Consider the following 18,887-nt stretch of genomic DNA (forward strand, 5'->3'; position numbering starts at 1 on the left):
CTTTGCGTGGAAGGCAGGCTTGGCAATTCGGATATGTAGATTCCCTTCTCTGTAACCGACCTGATGTAACCCTAACCCCCTCTGATGTCTATATAAACCGGAGGGTTAGTCCGTAGGACCAAGAACAACAATCATAATCATAGGCTAGCTTCTAGGGTCAGCCTCATCGATCTCGTCGTAGATCAACTCTTGTAATACTCATACATCAAGATCAATCTAGCAGGAAGTAGGGTATTACCTCCATAGAGAGGGCCCGAACCTGGGTAAACATCGTGTCCCCCGCCTCCTGTTACCATTATCCTTAGACGCATAGTTCAGGACTACCTACCCGAGATCTGCCGGTTTTTACACCGTCAGCCGGCCCCTCTAGATGAGATCTAGAGGGGGGCGGCGGCCAAGGGGAGGGGGCTTGCCCCCCAAGCCAAGGGCCCCCCCTTAGGGTCCCCCCAACCCTAGGTGCATTGGCCCTAGGGGGATGGTGCCCAACCCACTTAGGGAATGGTTCCCTTCCACATACAGCCCATAGGGCCCTCCGGGGCAGGTGGACCCCCGGAACCCCTTCGGTGGTCCCGGTACAATACCAGCAAACCCCTGAATACTTCTGGTGACCGTATGATGACTTCCCATATATAAATCTTTACCTCTGGACCATTCCGGAACTCCTCGTGACGTCCAAGATCTCATCCGGGACTCCAAACAACATTCGGTAACCACATACAGACTTTCCCTATAACCCTAGCATCACCGAACCTTAAGTGTGTAGACCCTACAGGTTCGGGAATCATGCAGACATGACCGAGACATCTCTCCGGCCAATAACCAACAGCGGGATCTGGATACCCATGTTGGCTCCCACATGTTCCACAATGATATCATCAGATGAACCACGATGTCAAGGATTCAAGCAATCCCGTATACAATTCCCTTTGTCAATCGGTACGTTACTTGCCCGAGATTCGATTGTCGGTATCCCAATACCTCGTTCAATCTCTTTACCGACAAGTCACTTTACTCGTTGCATAATGCATGATCCCGTGACTAACTACTTAGTCACATTGAGCTCATTATGATGATGCATTACCGAGTGGGCCCAGAGATACCTCTCCGTCATACGGAGTGACAAATCCTAGTCTCGATTCGTGCCAACCCCAACAAAAACTTTCGGAGATACCTGTAGTGCACCTTTATAGTCACCCAGTTACGTTGTGACATTTGGTACACCCAAAGCACTCCTACAGTATCTGGGAGTTACACAATCTCATGGTCTAAGGAAATGATACTTGACATTAGAAAAGCTTTAGCAAACAAACTACACGATCTTGTGCTATGCTTAGGATTGGGTCTTGTCCATCACATCATTCTCCTAATGATGTGATCCCGTTATCAATGACATCCAATGTCCATAGTCAGGAAACCATGACCATCTGTTGATCAACAAGCTAGTCAACTAGAGGCTCACTAGGGACATGTTGTGGTCTATGTATTCACACATGTATTACAGTTTCCGGTCAATACAATTATAGCATGAACAGTAGACAATTATCATGAACAAGGAAATATAATAATAACCATTTTGTTATTGCCTCTAGGGCATATGTCCAACAATATCCTTAGCACATTGCTCCGCCACAATGCGGGATCCCTCCAGGACGTCGTCAAAATACCGCTCGGGCGTGCGATGCTCCTTGCCAGAGGGTAGTCCTTCGGTCGCGAGCTTGACGGCATCCATCTTCGCCCACTGAACTTTGACACGGGCGAAGGCCATCCGCGCACCTTCGATGCAGACCGACCGCTTAAGGACGTCAAGCTGGGGGCAGGCATTGACCAGCCGCTTCGCGAGCCCGAAGTAGCTGCTGGGTATGGCTTCGGCAGGCCACAGTCGTACTATCAAATCCTTCATGGCTAGTTCGGCCACCCTATGCAGTTCGACTAGCTTTTTAGCTGATCGCTAAAGGGCACCGGATGTTCTGGCGCAAGGTATTGTGACTAGAACAGCTTCTCCGTCGAGCTCCCCTCTTCGGCTCGGAAGAACTCTGCAGCGTCGGAAACACTGCGCGGCAGATTCACAAACGCCCCTGGAGAACTCCAAATCCGGGTTAGTAAGAGATACCTCTTCTTCACATATTTGCTTTGCATAATGAAGGCCTTACCCGCTGTAATTTTCTTGGCCTCTTGGATTTCCTGGTGGGTGCCCTGGGCTCCCACCCGGGCATCTTGCGCGCTCTGGCGAGCCTTGGCGAGTTCGTCTCTCGATCCACAATATCGCGCTCCAAGGACTCACATTTCTTAATGGCATCCTAGAGCTCTTGCTGGACCTCATTAAACCTGGCCTCGTGTTTTTCATGGGCGGCTTGCTCCTTGCCGCTTTCTTTTTGGCCTCGGCCAGCTCCTTTTTGAGAGCCTCCACCCCGGTCGCCCCTCCTACAAATAAAATGGCACTATGGTCATTACAAATCATCTATCCTTTCTGATATACAAAAGGTTATTGCGTACCTTGTTTATCCTCTAGCTGTTTTTTCACGCGGCCGAGCTCTTTCTCGGCACGCTCCAGACTCTGCTTCAGTCCGGAAACCTCGGCAGTATGAGAGGTCGCAACCAGTAATGACGCCTGCTTGTTCACATTGACTCATCTGACTAGTCTCCTATGAAACTTGTTTGATCCTCTGTCCGTCTTTTCTTTTCGAACACCGGACAGTGTCTCAGGGGCTACTGTCTATACTGACATTCTTTTTACATAATTGCGTTGCTTACCTCAAAGCCTGTTAGAAGGCTTGTGCAGGCTTCGATCATTCCGCTCTTCGCGGACTGAATCCTCTCAACCACCGTACCCTTACCGTACCCATAAGGGTATGGTGTTCCTCAACAATGGAAGCACTTCGCAGCGGCTCTGGCTGGACAGAGGTCATCGGCGGAATTGGCGCGCCTCCTTCTTTTGAAGGAGGCTGCTTGCTAGGTTCCGGAGCCGCATAGGTCTCCGGGACCGTATTTGGCTGGGGGCGAACTGAATATGGCCCCCATCGCTAGTCTCCATGGGGATTTGCTCCCCCATGTGTTCGGCGGCTGAGGTTTCACCCTCCGGCACCGCCCTGACGTCCTCCTGAGTCTCTCCTTGGCCTGGGATCCTTCGGGACAACACCTCGGTGTCATCCATGGCCTTGGGAGAGGAGGCCGTCGGAATGGACCCGCTGTCCATCGCCTTCGGGTCCAGCGAATTCCCCGAAGATGAGGATCGCTCGAGGTCGGACCGAGCCGGACTACAAATGCATGATTCAACATGTTAAGACTATGAAGTAGAGAGGCCGAATATATGAATGCGTCCTGGTTTTTTAGTACTCATGATTCGGCCAGGGGCTTGTCTCGGGGGCGCCGCTCTGGGATGCTGTCGACGTCCCACGCGGAGTTATCCGCGAGGGAACCCTTCCCCCTCTTGGACGCCTCTGCATCCAGATTTGTGGAGGCCGCCCTATTCTTCCTTCCCCCCCCCCCTCAGGGGGAGAGTTGCTTTCCTCCTCCTCTTCGTCCCCGGCGGCGGAGGAGTGAGTCTCGGTGTCTTCAGACGTCATGTCCGAAGCACCCTTGCAACGGAGACCGCTTTTGGTCTCCTTGGCCCTCCCTTTGGCCTTCTTCTCCGGTGCCTGGTAGGGCGCCGGAACCAGCATCTTCGTCAGAAGCGGGATGGCCGGTTCCTCGGGCAGCGGAGCCGGGCACTTGATCCGCTCCGCGTTCTTTGTCCAGCCCTGAAAATAAATAGGAGGCTCAGGCATCTTCCCTGAATAAGTAAGTAAAGGATTCACCTTGAAATGCGAAAAACTTACTGGACTGGCGGGATGGGTCAGGTTGTACCCACGGTCTTCGGTTTCCTTCGGCCATGTCTCATTGGCCTTGAAGAGCACCTTCCAAATGCATTCGTGCGTGACGCCGAAGAAATGTTGCAGGGTCTGGTGCTCAACCGGATCGAACTCCCACAAATTACAGGTCCAGCTTTGGCATGGAAGGATCTAGCGAACTAGCATCACCTGGATCGCGTTGACAAGCTTGATGTTCTTGTCCACCATGCTCTGGATGCGCGTCTGCAGTACTGTCAGCTCGTCAACGCAGCCCAATTCAGGCCCTTCTCCAGCCAGAGGTGAGCCACATTGCGGCTCAGGACTTGAATTCGGGAGCCACGTCCCAGGTGGCGTCGCAAGGTTCTGTGATATAGAACCACGATTGCTGCCACCCTTTGACGGTCTCTAAGAAGGAACCTTCAGGCCATGTGACATTGGGCATCTTGCTCACCATGGCGCCTCCGCACTCTGCGTGTTGGCCACCCACCACCTTCGGCTTCACATTGAAGATCTTTAACCACAATTCGAAATGGGGTGGGATGTGGAGGAAAGCCTCACACACGACAATGAATGCCGAGATGTTGAGGAAAGAATTTGAGGCTAGATCATGGAAATCTAGCCCATAGTAGAACATGAGTCCGCAGACGAATGGGTGGAGAGGAAATCCCAGCCCGCGGACGAAGTGGGGGATGAACAACACCCTCTCATGGGGCTCCAGAGTGGGGATGATTTGCCCCTCGGCCGGGAGCCGATGGGCGATTTCTTTGGCCAAATACCCCGCCTTCCGGAGCTTCGTAATGTCCTTCTCCTTGACAGAGGAGACCATCCACTTGCCCTGCGCTCTGGATCTGGACATGGTTGGAGTGCTTTCTTGGGGCGGAAAAGATGAGAACTTGGGCGCTGGAGCTCGAGAATGGAGGAGGCAGAGAGAGAAGGCGTGGGTGAAAGGGATGAATCCTTATCTCTTTATAAAGGCAGTGAATATCAAGTGCCTCCCCACTCGCCCTAAAAACTCGCCTATTCCCAAGGGTTGTGCAGATGATACCCATGCCCGTACTGATGAGAATCCCGCAATAAGGGGACACGATCTCTGCTTTGACAAGACGTGTCAATGAAACTGCATCTCGAAATATGGAGCGACAGGCTAAAAACGGTTCGAAATAATGGTCGGGCGACGACGTGATGTCACGCTACAAAAAGTTGTCAGCGGATTGGACTCGTGAAATATTATACTCTCTGTGGTTGTGTGTGGAATTTGTTTTGCAGAGCCGGACACGATTCTTGTGTTCAAAGACTATTTTGGAGTATTCGAAGAGGGAACCTGCCTTGCAATGCCGAAGACAATTCGTGCGTCAAGCACCTCGTCATTGAAGCTTGGTTCAGGGGCTACTGAGGGAGTCCTGGATTCAGGGGTCCTCGGACGGCCGGACTATGTACCATGGGCTGGACTAATGGACTGTGAAGATACAAGACCGAAGACTCTCACCTGTGTCCGGATGGGACTCTCCTTGGTGTGGAAGGCAAGCTTGGCGCCCGAATATGAAGATTCCTTTCTCTGTAACCGACTTTGTACAACCCTAGTCCCCTCATGTGTCTATATAAACCGGAGGGCTTAGTCCGTAGAGGTAATCATAATCATAATCATACATGCTAGACTTCTAGGGTTTTAGCCATTACGATCTCGTGGAAGATCAACTCTTGTAATACTCATATTCATCAAGATCAATCAAGCAGGAAGTAGGGTATTACCTCCATAGAGAGGGCCCGAACCTGGGTAAACATCGTGTCCCCCGCCTCCTGTTACCATCAACCTTAGACGCAGTTCGGGACCCCCTACCCAAGATCCGTCGGTTTTGACACCAACAACCGCACCTATAGGCAACCATGCACTATGACAAGCACACCATCAACGCTGCCACTACTGTTGCAATGAGGCAATGAGATGCGCAACGCCAGTGTCAAGTCTAGGAGTTAGAACCACGTGACACATGTGGTAAGCAATCCAAATAATTCTAAAAAAGAAAGTCAAGGAGTTAGAACCCTGGTGGGTTGGTTCCACCGCAAGGAACCTAACATCTGAGCAATGCTCATATTGCCATTTATTTGGTTTCATTATGCATAAAATCACATGTAATTCTATTGGGTCTATTTACAACCCCCAAAGCATGGTTCCTGTCGGAGATCAATTTATAGACCCATTATCTCAGACTCTTGGTTATCAGCTGAAAGGCCTTCGGTTTGCACATTTTCAAAGGTTCCACCTTCACTAGAATATGCATGCCCATGGAATATACCTTCCATTCGCGCTTTTCCTGGTCTGTTGGGTTAGCACTTGAAACGGACCACCGTCTTCTAGCTCGGAGGAACCATCGTCCAACCACCGACAACTGACCCTTTCAATAAAATGTGTGAGATCGTTCCTAGCAATGTTGTCAGAGTGTTTAGATGCATCATTGATTCGATCAGGATAGCAAACATGCCACCAGGATAGCTTAGTATTGAAAGAAAAGGTGTCAAATTCTTGTTGTTGCATGTGTACCAACATTGCTTTCTCAGACCAAACTCTTACGTGGAGATGCTGCTGTAAATCAGCATCATGTTTCTTGTTCTGTACATTCTGATGCTTTATGAAGCCCTTATTCAACTTCACCGCAGCCACAACATGTGAAGAAAGGTCACAAAAAAGAACAAAACAAATGAGAACCAAAGAAGTGAAATATGTGCACCATGTCACTAACCATCACTTTAGGCAACACGGGTATAATCAATAGCTCTGCTTGCGAGTGGGAAAAGGTAACAATTACATATCCATTCATACCAAGAATGTCTTCTCCAAAATTATTCAGTTTTAATACATTGTAAGGCAAATGAAGATATTAGTCTCTAACCTTTTGATGATTGTGGTATGCTTCTTCCATTAGTTTGTGATAGTCTGTTCAAAGATAAACAAGGTACTTTGTCAATCTTGAATAGCGGAGAATAGAAGGAAACATTCAAATTAAGCTATGCGAGAGTAAATGCAGCTGAAAATGGAAAACATGGATGACATCAACACTTTTTTCTCAAAGGCTAAAGCCACTAAGTATGCATGTCCATTTTGAACAAAAACAAAGTGTGTGTCATGTCCATACAAGCAAGCTAGTAAAATTAATCTTTACTAGAACAAAGGAAAATCATAACTCAACGGCATACATATACAGTTATACATTGAATCATAACTCAAGCTTGTATAATTGTTGTTTTTGGATAAGTGCATCTATTTTATAATTGTTGCCATTGTATTCTTCATATATTATCATTAAAAAAATACATTTTGCATATAATTTAGTTTCAAACATTACATCAAAGTTCATTTTTCATCATTTGACAAAATGGAGAATTTCAATGTAGAGAATGACCATCCAAACAAGCTTCAGAATTGAGCCTCTCAGTCGAATTCCAAGTGGCAATTCTGTGCACATCCAAACAACAGAATTCATGTTCAATGTCAATATCAAAGTCAAGGAGATTTGATATTGGGGCCAATTCAATGCCATGGCCCTGAATATCAACATCCAAACAAAACGCAATAGTCTTTAAAGGTTCAAAATGTAGACCATAACTAGATCAAGAGCAACATAAGATCCACAAACATGCAAGCTAGACAATAGTCTTCTGCCTCTTTCGGCTCTAAACATCAATTTCTTTATCCCTCCTTATACTAGAAGACTGAAAATTAGCTGCCAGATTATTCAGAATATTATGGATCGGGCTTGTACAAATGTATCTTGAGTACCTTTGAGAAAGTAAAGGATGTCTCCAACTCAAGTATTTGGAAAATGATACAGGAAAGTAGACAACGAATAATTGTTGAATCGGACTGTAGGATACACAAGTACTGGAAATCCTGAAAGGAAAAAATGCACTTTGTTGAAGACAATTTGTCAAACTTCACTTTCAACAGCTCAAAATACACATAATTGGCATCACCTTATTACAGAACACATGTGTTGGTCCAGAGATGTGCCCTGAAAGAGCCCAACTCTAATGTGAGGTAGATATTTTATGAAGAGAACTGGAGACATCATTTCCAAAACCGTCTGATAGAAGAGGCAAAGGGGATGTTGAAGGAACTATGTATAGCAACTAATCTTTGTTGCACTGATAGAAAAGACGTGTAAATTATTGAGAGTCACCGGGAGGCTATCTGACCATGTAAACTATAGGGTGTCTACCGTGTCCTGCATGTTGTATTACATCATGAAACAATGACACTTTAGACCATAATTTGGTACTTCTCCACTTCTCGCCTCCTGGTTTGTGCAATCAGGAAATACAGAAGATTGCTTGGTATGAAATGTATGGAAAATAATCCTATATGACCTAGTCGCATGGACCCAAACTGGAGACACCCTTCCCTGCATGATATCTGGCAAAACGAGTCTCAAAGCACCTAATCGTTTAGCTTTACCATATATTGATTTATGTAATGTAAAGTTGTATTGTAGGCCGAGCTCAGTTGTACTTGCTATCACGACCGTCTATTTTGCGTCATGATCTGTGCAACTTGGAGCACCACTAGCCCACATCTGACTGCTCCAGCGTCATTACCACATGTTGACCGGCCCCATCCTCAACATCTTCTACCACTATTAACCTTGTGGCTTAGGCTTGGTGGCAGTCAGCGGGCAATTACCATTCCTCACATGTGAAGAGTTGCCCGACACAACACAAATAGAGGTTCTATCCAGGATTCCTGCTTCATGGCGTGTATGCAGTAGAGAGAGAGAGAGAGCAGAAATGGGGAGGAGAGAGAGAGAGAGCAGAAGTCTAGAGACATGAGAGAAGGAAGAAGAGACAACATGCAACTTCTTAAGAGAGAGAGAGAAATAGAGAGAGAGAGAGAGAATGTGGAGACAACAGGTGGGACAGAGGTACTGCTGCTACAATAAGCATGCATAGATTACTATTCACATGTTATACAAATCGCGCTGGGTAGCAAAGCATGGTTGAGATCTCAAGGGAAGGGAATCTGCCGTGAGAGGTATAGATAGGAGGTCCACCAGAGCTTGGCCTTGAAAAAAACATGATCATTCTGTAGCTAGTGTTCTTTGACCTGTCGAGCACCCATTACTCTAGTCGCCGCCCGTCCGATGTGGTCCGCCCTAGTTGCTTACCAAAAACGCCACCGACGTGCTCCTCTATGCCAGGCCCAATTCCCATGCTCGGCGCGCACCATGCTACCAGTAACAACAACATTTGTTGGGGCCCCAGCTCACCGCCCCCTTGTTACTCAGCACATCCGACCATGGACACGCTCATCGACCTTTGAAACAAACCATGTTCGTTGGAAACTCCCTTTACCCGTGGGCTCCATGCCTATCAGATACAGTCATGTTCGTTAGAGACCCAGCTCACGGCACAACCCAAGCTGCTTGCCCCGTCATGTGAGCGTGTCTACACCCAGCCCAGGAGATGCTATCAACCAAGACAAGGCACGACCCAGGAGAGAACGAAAAGAGCCAGTTGGCTTACAAGAGTTGAGTTTGCCGAACCTTCTAACTATAAGTAGTTCTCTTTGTCGATCATTGCAACTTGGAATGAAAGGAATAAGATAGGCTAGGAACATAATGCACCAGTGACTCACCTTGAGGGTGTGGACTGGTGGAATAGGTCGACTCCAACCACTGTTTTTGTTTGAAATTCGAATCTCCATGAATTACTTCCCTTCCCCAGGTTGATTGCTAGACCCACTAGTGTGTTCCTCACAGTTGTATTAGTTTCAGTTCAAATCCTGGACACCCGACACATCACCACGGGACGAGGTTCCACGACCGGCGGAAAAAGCAAGTTGTGGAGTGGCTCAAGTCGGAGAGTCGCGCCATTTACGACCTTCTCAATATGGAGTTTGCCACGGATACACGGGAGAGGTCGCTCGGGAAGATGAGGATCTTGTAGCGCTTCACCGCCCATAGCTGGACACAACAAGGCGGCACCAGATCGAGTCAGGTGAGGCGAGGGGGAGGGTTAGGCTGTTGGCGATTGGGAGGAGCGAATAAAGGAGAGGACCGAGGAGATGGGATTGAGCGAGACGAAGCATAAGGAACGATCAGAGGAAGGAACATTCGGGCCGGAATTAACAAGGGTGATTTTTTCATACGTTCTTTTTGGATAGGAATAAAATAGAAGAGATTACCATCCATTATTGAAGTGATGAATTAACCGTGTCATGCATTACTAGATAAGATGTTGATTGCCATACTTGAATTGATTGTATTGCAAAATATTGATTGGGTTTGTCCAGCTAGATGAAAACCGTTTTAAACAGTAAACCGGGAGCATATGAAAATCGATGGAAGGGTGGGAGGGACAGACGAAGGGATCAGACTACGTAAGATGGGAGACATGACTGAACATATTTTTTAGGTAGTAGAGATTAACCTATAAATTTCCATACTCTTACTAAGTATTTCAACAATTACTCTATTTAATGGACAAACCTCTTGTTTTTTTGTGTGGAAATAGAATCTCGCTAAGGAAGACTTGATGAATAAGCAAAAAGATCAAGCTAGCTTTCTTTGAGTTGTTCCATCCTATGAAATATTGTAAATTTGTAAAGTTTCCTCCACCAGCTCAATTTATTGCATCATCGAGAGGGTGGTGAAGATGCTGATTTGTTTTGTTTCTTTGCAAGGAGAGGGTGATTAAGGCGATATAGTGATGACCGAGGAGGAAAGGAGTGGGAAATAGAATTAGTTTGTCGTTGTATGAGTAGAAAACCACATGCCGTCACACATGACCAGCGCACCAGAACAGCAACCGCCGTCGATGAAGAGAAACATAGACTAGAAGGATCCAAACTTCAGACATAGACGTATATGAACGAAGACCAGATCTAGTCGGATCCTCCAAGACAAATGCCAACCGGATCCCACAAGATCCTTCGGAGACAAACCTCCACACGCCTTCCAAAAATGCTTAAACATCACCAGGACGGGGGCTAGGCGGGGAGGACCTTATTCCAACTTCAAGAAGCTGCCGCCACCTCATCTTCTTGAGCATGACAAACTCTAACAAAACTCAAAAAAGTACATAAAAACGGAGCCCTCCCACCGGTAAGGGTCGGGATCCATCGGGTCTTCATGATCCAAGGACCATAGGAGATGAGATGGACAGGCGGTAGGGCCAACGAGAGGTAGGGAGACCCTAGATGAGAGTTCCGCAGGAGGAGGCAGGAGCGAAGGACGATTTGATGAATAAGCAAAAAATATCAAGCTAGCTTTCTTTGAGATGTTCCATCCTCTAAAATTTTGTAAATATGTAAAGTTTCCTCCACCAGTTCAATTAATTGTATCATCGAGAGGGTGGTTAAGATGCTGTATTTTCTTTTTACAAGGAGATGGTGATTAAGGTGATATAGTGATGACCGAGGAGGAAAATATTGGGAAATAGAATTAGTTTGTCTTATATGAATAGAAAACCACACACCATCATATTTGACGCACCGTCTGAATTTTAATCTTCGTTTACTCACTTTTTGTATTTCGTGGCAACGCAGGAGCATTCAGCTAGTCCATATAATAAGATCTTAATCTTTTGAGTTTTGACCCCTTTTGAATTTGCACGCCACATTCCTTAGGAAAAATTTAGGTTTTGTCCATTGGGCCGGCGCGAGACCACGATACTGATGGATGATGGAAGCTGGGCCGGCCCGGCCCTTGGCATGGGGGATTTCTTCTTGCATCCATCCGACACCGCGAGCAGCAAAGCGAAGCGAAGGAACACTCTTTCCCCTCCGTCCGTCCCCTCCTAAAACCCTAGCAGCCCAGGCGGCGGCCTCCCCCCTCCACCACCGCGCCGCCCAAACCCCCAGCCTCTCGCCGTCCGGAATGGGGCGCGTCGACGGAGAAGACAAGGCCGCGCTCTCCCCCGGCGGAGACGACGCCGCCGATCTCTCCCCCGACGATTCGCCGTGGAGCGACAGCGCCTGGTCCGAGGACGAAGACGATGACGAGGTCCGCCCCACCCTCCTCCTCGCCCCATCGATTTTTTTCTTATTATTATTAGTCGGATTGTCGCTGATGTTTGCCCGGGTTGCCGCCGCAGGCCTCGCTGTCGTTCGAGGACAGCGGCGAGGGCTCTGACGTCGACTCCGACGGCCTGGAGGAGGAGGATGACGCCGCGGCGGAAGAGAGCGACTCCTCTGAGGACGAGGTGATTTAGCTGCTCCATGGCCATTTTAGTTGCGTACCTGGGGGACGGACTCCCAAGGTTATTATCAACTGGCATTGTTGTGCTGCAGGTTGCGCCGCGGAACACCGTCGGGGACGTGCCGCTTAAGTGGTACAAGGACGAGGAGCACATCGGGTACGACATCTCCGGGAGGAAGATCAAGAAGCGGGACAGGGATGGCAAAATCGACAGCTTCCTCAGCAGCAAAGATAACGATGATGACTGGTACGAGGCTCCAACTCGATTGGCTGCTATATAGAATCGCGGGGTCTACCCTCAATGAGAACTTGACGATGGGATTAGTTATCCGTATGCTGCAACTTGCAGCTAAGAAAACAGGGGCTGAACAAACGGTTATCTTTTAGCTTCAGTATGAGTGCCTTTTATCATCTCACTCCAGTCTGTCATACTCCAGAACTAGCTATCCTATGCCCAACTCTGATTTTAGAGTTTGCATACTCAGCTGATATGAGAAAGCCTTGCCTAGTATCCCTGCAGTCTTGCACGATATGGAGTTAAATTGTTTTTCATCCCTTACATTCGTTCATATATTGTCTGATGCTAAGTTAGGTGGGTCTGGGTTACCTTACTGATTAAATGCCCCATCCTCACCTCTTGCCAAGTATAGGAGAAAGCTTTGGGATGACTATAATGGCGAGGAGGTGAAGATTACCAAGGAAGAAGCTAAGATAATTAGTAGACTGATGAAGGGGAAGACTCCACACGCCAATGTTGATCCTTATCCAGTAAGTGTAACCGCCAAAATCATCGTACATTCATTTGAAGTGCTCCTTTTGTAACTACTCTGTAAAAATGACCCAGTTGGCCTGCTTAGTGGTTATTGTTTGCCAGTCACTGTTGTTGTGTATCTATATGATAAACATTTAATAGTGAATTCCATGTTGGCATTTACTAAGTGTCATGCATAATACTTGTTCTTTATGGACATAACTTTTACTTACCTGTACAAGTAATAATTTAAGCTGTAGTTGACATGTCAGCGGTGATTATGTACATGCATGCAAATTGAAATTATTCTTTTATAATTCATGGTTTCCATCCATTCTCTCTACATATAACTATAATGTTCAACATGGACCGAGTAAATTTCTCTTAGCATTATGTTGACTGGTTTGGTTACGCTGATCATTTAAGTTAATTCTTTTACAGTTTACGATTTCATTTCATTTTCTATACACATAACTATAATGCTCAACGTGGACTGAGTTAACTTTTCTTGTAGGATTATGTTGACTGGTTTGAATATGCTGATAAAGGCCATCCACTTTCTAACGCTCCTGAACCAAAGAGGCGATTTGTTCCCTCAAAGTGGGAGCAAAAGAAGGTATATCCTGAGTTTCCTCCTCTTTTATGTTATGTTAGAGCTTTTCATAAAATCTACATGCTCTTCAATTTATTTTAAGATACATTAAACTGCAGGGGTAAGACTAGGTTCCTATAATCCCTCCCCAGACCCCACCTTGTGTGGGAGCTTCTATGCACTGGGTCTGTCCTTTTTACATTAAACTGCAGGGATGGTTTGTTAATCTGTTCGTTTGAGATCTGAAATATCTTGCTTAAGAAAAGAAATACCCCATTGAAATGTATTTTCTACAGAATGGTCTAAGAAATTTGTGCCACAACAAACTGATAATTGTTGGGCAGGTCATGGGTGATATTTTAGTACATGATTATGATGTGTTTCTAGTTTTCATGTTTTTGCTGTCTGCCTTGGATTGTTTACTGTTTAGATTAGATTTTCAGATTTCGCGGTACTAAGTTATTGCATGTTGCAGCAAAGGATTACTGATGTTAGTTTAATTTCCACTGTTGTCCGGTTGCCTAGAATTTTGTGGGCAACCATTGAATATGACCATGTGATCTTAGTACTCCATAAACAGACTCAGTAGCCATACAACTAATTTGTTATGTATCTCTGAAACTGGTTCAGAAGTTTGGATTCTTGTTGTATATGCTTTCTTGCTGGGTAAGAATTATAGAGATTATGTGCTGTTAGTACTGGTCACATAGTCTCAATTGCCACAGAACTTATTTGTTAGTTTCTTTCTGAAAGTGCTTTGGGATTGTATTTGTGCTATCATGTTTCTTTCCTGTCATTTATAACTAATAATTACTTGGCATTGCCATTTACTTTATATTTTACCCCATTTTTCTTTTTTGGAAGGTTGTTAAACTCGTTAGAGCCATTCGTAAAGGATGGATCAAGTTTGACAAGCCAAAGGATGAGCCAAACTATTACCTCTTGTGGGGAGATGACACTGATACAGCAGACAATAAGCGGCAAGGCTTGAGCTACATCCCTGCACCTAAACCAAATTTGCCAGGTACTGGCATGCCATCATTTTGCAAGCCTGTCTTACCTGAAAAGTTTTTCAGCAATTAATTTGACCGGATGACCTCCCATTCTATTGAAATGGATTGAAACAGTCTTGGAATGGGCATTTCTGTTCCGTAGTTGATGTTCTATTCATTCATGATGCCATTAATTTCTTCTATTCAGGTCATGAAGAGTCGTATAATCCTTCTGTTGAATATATTCCCACACAAGAGGAGATAGATAACTACCAGCTTATGTACGAGGAGGACAGGCCGAAATTCATCCCACGGCGGTATAATTTCTTTCACATTGTCATTATGATTTTTCTTTTGCATGGTCCGATTCGTCTGGGGAAATTTTGTTATGTGACCCCTTTATTTTGTGCCGTTGATTATGCAGATTTGAATCTCTTAGAAGTGTACCTGCCTACGAGAAGGCACTTAGGGAAGGATTTGATCGGTGCCTAGATCTTTATCTATGTCCTAGAACTCGCAAGAAGCGTGTAAGTGGAGGATATATCTTCTTTTCATAACTATATATGTGCCTTTATTGCCTGGATTCCAGTTTATCTTCTATTATCGTGATGCTGTTTTCAATGCATGATGATTATTTGACAATCCCACAGATAAACATTGATCCTGAGTCGCTCAAGCCAAAGTTACCCAGTAAGAAGGATCTGAGGCCATATCCACGAACTTGTTACCTTGAGTTCAAGGGCCATGGTGGTCCAGTGACGTCGCTGTCAGTTGAAGCAACAGGGCAGTGGATAGCATCAGGTATAGACTGTAGATATTTATTTTCTATGTTCTTCCTGAATATATATGATAATGTTCTGATGGTTCAAATGGTAATGAACTCAATGTGATTAGTTAATTTGCTTTGAACTCTGATGTTTGGTCAGACCATTTCATAGAAGGCCCTTAACACTTTTGGTGTAACCAACTTTATTAGTATGCATGATATACAGAAGTAGTAAATGATAGTGTTGTAATGCCAAATATTATTGACCTAATCTCAAGATTCCAAAAAGAGGAGGGTCTTATATTTGTAGAAGGGTGAGGAATTGGACAAGATAATTCCGTGAAAAGGCTCCTTTGCTCCATGAGTTGATCTCATCAACTTGAGCATGGCATTTTCTTACATTACAGTTCTTCTTTGCTGAAGGTTCATCTGATGGAACAATTCGTGTTTGGGAGGTTGAAACTGGTCGCTGTCTTAAGGTTTTCAATGTTGGTGCTGATGTCCATCATATTTCGTGGAATCCTTCACCTGAGAGGCCCATTCTGGCTGCTATTGTGTATGCCTTCGCCATTCACAAGTATACTTCATTTTCTGGCGTTACACATTCTCACCATTCATCTTATTTTGTGCAGTGGCCGTGATCTTCTGCTTCTTAACACTGAGGTGGGGGATGAGGAAACTCAAGTGAGGACAAAGCAGCTCCTCCATGTCGAGGAACCGACCCCTGAAGATGATGGTAATAGTTGTCACCCAAACAATTCTTCCACCACCCTTGTTCACTGTGTTCTTAAATATTTAATTATATTGCAGGTGATAAGAAACCAGCTGTGAGGTGGGTGAAGAATGACAAATTTGACGGAATCACATTGATTCATCATAGGGTATAATTACTTGAGTGTTACTTATCATTCTCCTAAATGCGTGGCTTTTTGTTCGCATGCTTACTCTTGTTTTATTGTTCAGGCTGCATCAACTGTGGAGTGGCATTCAAAGGGAGACTATTTCACGACAGTTGTGCCAACTGATATCCTCTTTGCTTTGTTTAATTTATTAGTGATGCATGAGCACAATAACAAATATGTTCTAAAATATTTTTCTCTAGATTCAATCTTGGAGCTGCCATGCAACATTCTAACTATATCAAGATAATCATTTGTGACGGTTCTATAGTGTGTGCCCCAGCAAAGTTGTCTTTTCTTTCTTTGTTTCAGAGCTGTGTGCTTTTCTTTCTTATTGGGTCACTCTTTCAGTTCATAGTTACTAGATATGCATCCCCGCCTCCATTGTGTGTACACAGATTCTTCAAATTTTGATTATCTATTCTTCCGTTTGTCTACCTTAATTCCTTTGTACGTGAATCAAGGGCTGTACTGTTGCATCAGCTCTCCAAGAAGCATTCTCACCATCCTTTCCGTAAATTGCCGGGACTCCCTGTTGCAGCAGTATTCCATCCAACTCAAAAGATGTTCTTTGTTGCCACTAAGAAGTTTGTTCAGGTTTATGATCTCCAAAAGGCAGAGGTAGTGAAAAAGCTGGAGTCAGGTCTCCGGGAAATTTCGTCTATCTCCATCCATCCTGGTGGTACGTATAAAACCAACTGTTTACTAATTTACCAAGATTGACTAATTTACCAGTTGATAAATCTCGGGCTGGTTCATATTGCCTTTGCATCTAAGCTGTAAACCAGTTGTTAGAACTAATTGTAGTGCAACACTGTTTGTTGGATTGCCTTATTAATGGCATTGCAATTCTTTCATGCAGGTGATAATGTTATTGTGGGAAGTAAAGATGGTAAAATATGCTGGTTCGATACTGATCTATCTACGAGGCCATACAAGATGTTAAAGTATGACTTCTCTTACCTTTAGTCTCATTGTTTCTGTATTTTGTTTTCAGTTTTACTCCCCTGCTCTTATATTAGTTTACAGAGGGAGTACATTGGCAAGGCTAATGTTTTAGGCAGTTGATTGTTATTATTTTATCTTTTCTTTGTTCAAATTTAGTTCAGCCAACTTAATGTTTGTTATGGACCTTAATACAAATTGTTTTATGTACCAATCACTAAATTCTTGAATGTATGATATGTACCACATGCTTTGCTACCTGATGTGGCCGTCGATTAATCAAGCGGCACTACATACCACATGCTTTGCTATCTACTGCGGCCACAGATCACTCCTTTATGCTATTCTTCAAACTCATGGCCGAACTTTTCCTTCTTGACAGTACCGCTATGCGCAAAAGTGTTATCTATTAAATGTCGATGATTTCTGCTGCTTAGTCTTCCGGTGCCCATGTTTGAATGGTCTTTACTGTAAAAACAACTTCATGTTTTTTCTGGTTCTAGTTATTGTCTTCTGGTTCTAAGTTATTGTCTTGTTTCTAAAAATCTCATTACATACAGTGTTCTTTTTTGGACAGTACCCACTAGTTATACTGTTCTGTATGAGTTCATATTTTGTATTTATTTTCTTTATTTCAGGAACCACTCGAAGGATATAACCAGTGTTACTTTCCACCGGAGATACCCTCTTTTTGCCTCGTCATCGGAGGATTGTACAGCTCATGTGTTCCATGGGATGGTCTATGCTGATCTCAACCAGAACCCACTTATTGTGCCACTGGAGATTCTTCGTGGCCATTTGAGTTCAGATAGAAGAGGTATATTGTCATACATCATGTGGTTTTTATAATTCACATTATTTTACATCTTCCGTTTGTAGATTCTTCTTATTTGCACTCATAGACATTTTAACTTTCATCAAAGCAGTTATATGGCAGTGGCTAAACTCAGTTACATTCTTATGTTTTTCACTGGAAGAATGCAAGTCATATATGCTTTTGCATTGAACCTCACATTAATACATTGTAGTTTCCTTGATCCATATGGTGCCAGTTTGAGCTGAAGTATGTTTGATGTGCTATGTTCTCATATCTGATCACTTATTACAAATTACACTAAATTGCTTATAGCTGTACTTGCTTTTGATGGTCTATTTGGTGCTTGGTAGTTTTTTGAGAATCAGGGACAGACTAGTGTAATATTGAGTCTGTAATGTTGTAGCATGTGTCTTGTCAAATTAAAATTATTCGCAAGGAAGAAAGTTAGATTCGGTTAATTGACCCAAGCAGTCTTTTTGGGCATATGGGCCCCGAAGGATGCATAATTGCAAATTCAAGGTTTGGGCAGGATCAAATTTGTACTCATAGAAGGAAATGTGCATTTATCATTTTGCGTCGCCAAAAGTTATTTTTGTTTATAACAACAATGATCTAGACATTGTGCATAGCCATCCACACAAAGCTATGCTTTATGCAAATCTTGTAACGATAGGTTATGGTTTTGTTGCTGTGCAGGAGTTTTGGATTGCAAATTCCACCCAAGACAACCGTGGCTGTTCACTGCTGGCGCCGACTCGGTGGTTAGGCTTTACTGTGATTGATGACGATGCCTTCAAGGAGCATGCAGTTTTAGGTGCCAATCTCCACGTGGGCTTTTCACGATGATGATGATGTTCTGCCGTTTTGCCAAGAGTCACATGCCGGAGCCAGGAAGGAATTACGTCTCGTTGCGATTTGTGATCTTAGTTTTGTTTGGAGAGATTGTTGTATCTTTTTTTATTCTTGTTATATGTGTAACAATTAGTAGATGAGAGGGAAAAGTTAGCTGTGTAATAACAGCAGAGTGTGGAAAGATAAGTATTCTATTCCACACGTAAATTTGGAGCTGCCGCTTCTTTTTTCTTTTTGATGAGATGTATTCTTGTTCA

General features: G+C 44.6%; 1 protein-coding gene across 1 annotated transcript; it reads left to right on the forward strand.

The window, feature by feature from the left end:
- Positions 1–11,554: 11,554 nt before the first annotated feature.
- Positions 11,555–18,887, forward strand: LOC123113088 (ribosome biogenesis protein BOP1 homolog). Its single transcript, XM_044534216.1, has 17 exons — positions 11,555–11,821; positions 11,913–12,020; positions 12,109–12,263; positions 12,667–12,784; positions 13,282–13,383; positions 14,224–14,383; positions 14,560–14,668; positions 14,776–14,878; positions 15,002–15,152; positions 15,541–15,673; positions 15,750–15,853; positions 15,928–15,998; positions 16,081–16,141; positions 16,471–16,698; positions 16,879–16,963; positions 17,600–17,778; positions 18,475–18,887. Exons 1-17 carry the CDS (start codon positions 11,696–11,698, stop codon positions 18,558–18,560), a joined length of 2,079 nt encoding a protein of 692 aa, XP_044390151.1. The 5' UTR covers positions 11,555–11,695; the 3' UTR covers positions 18,561–18,887.

The sequence above is a fragment of the Triticum aestivum genome, chromosome 5B (assembly GCF_018294505.1).
Source record: "Triticum aestivum cultivar Chinese Spring chromosome 5B, IWGSC CS RefSeq v2.1, whole genome shotgun sequence".
In the NCBI taxonomy this organism is placed as follows: Eukaryota; Viridiplantae; Streptophyta; class Magnoliopsida; order Poales; family Poaceae; genus Triticum; species Triticum aestivum.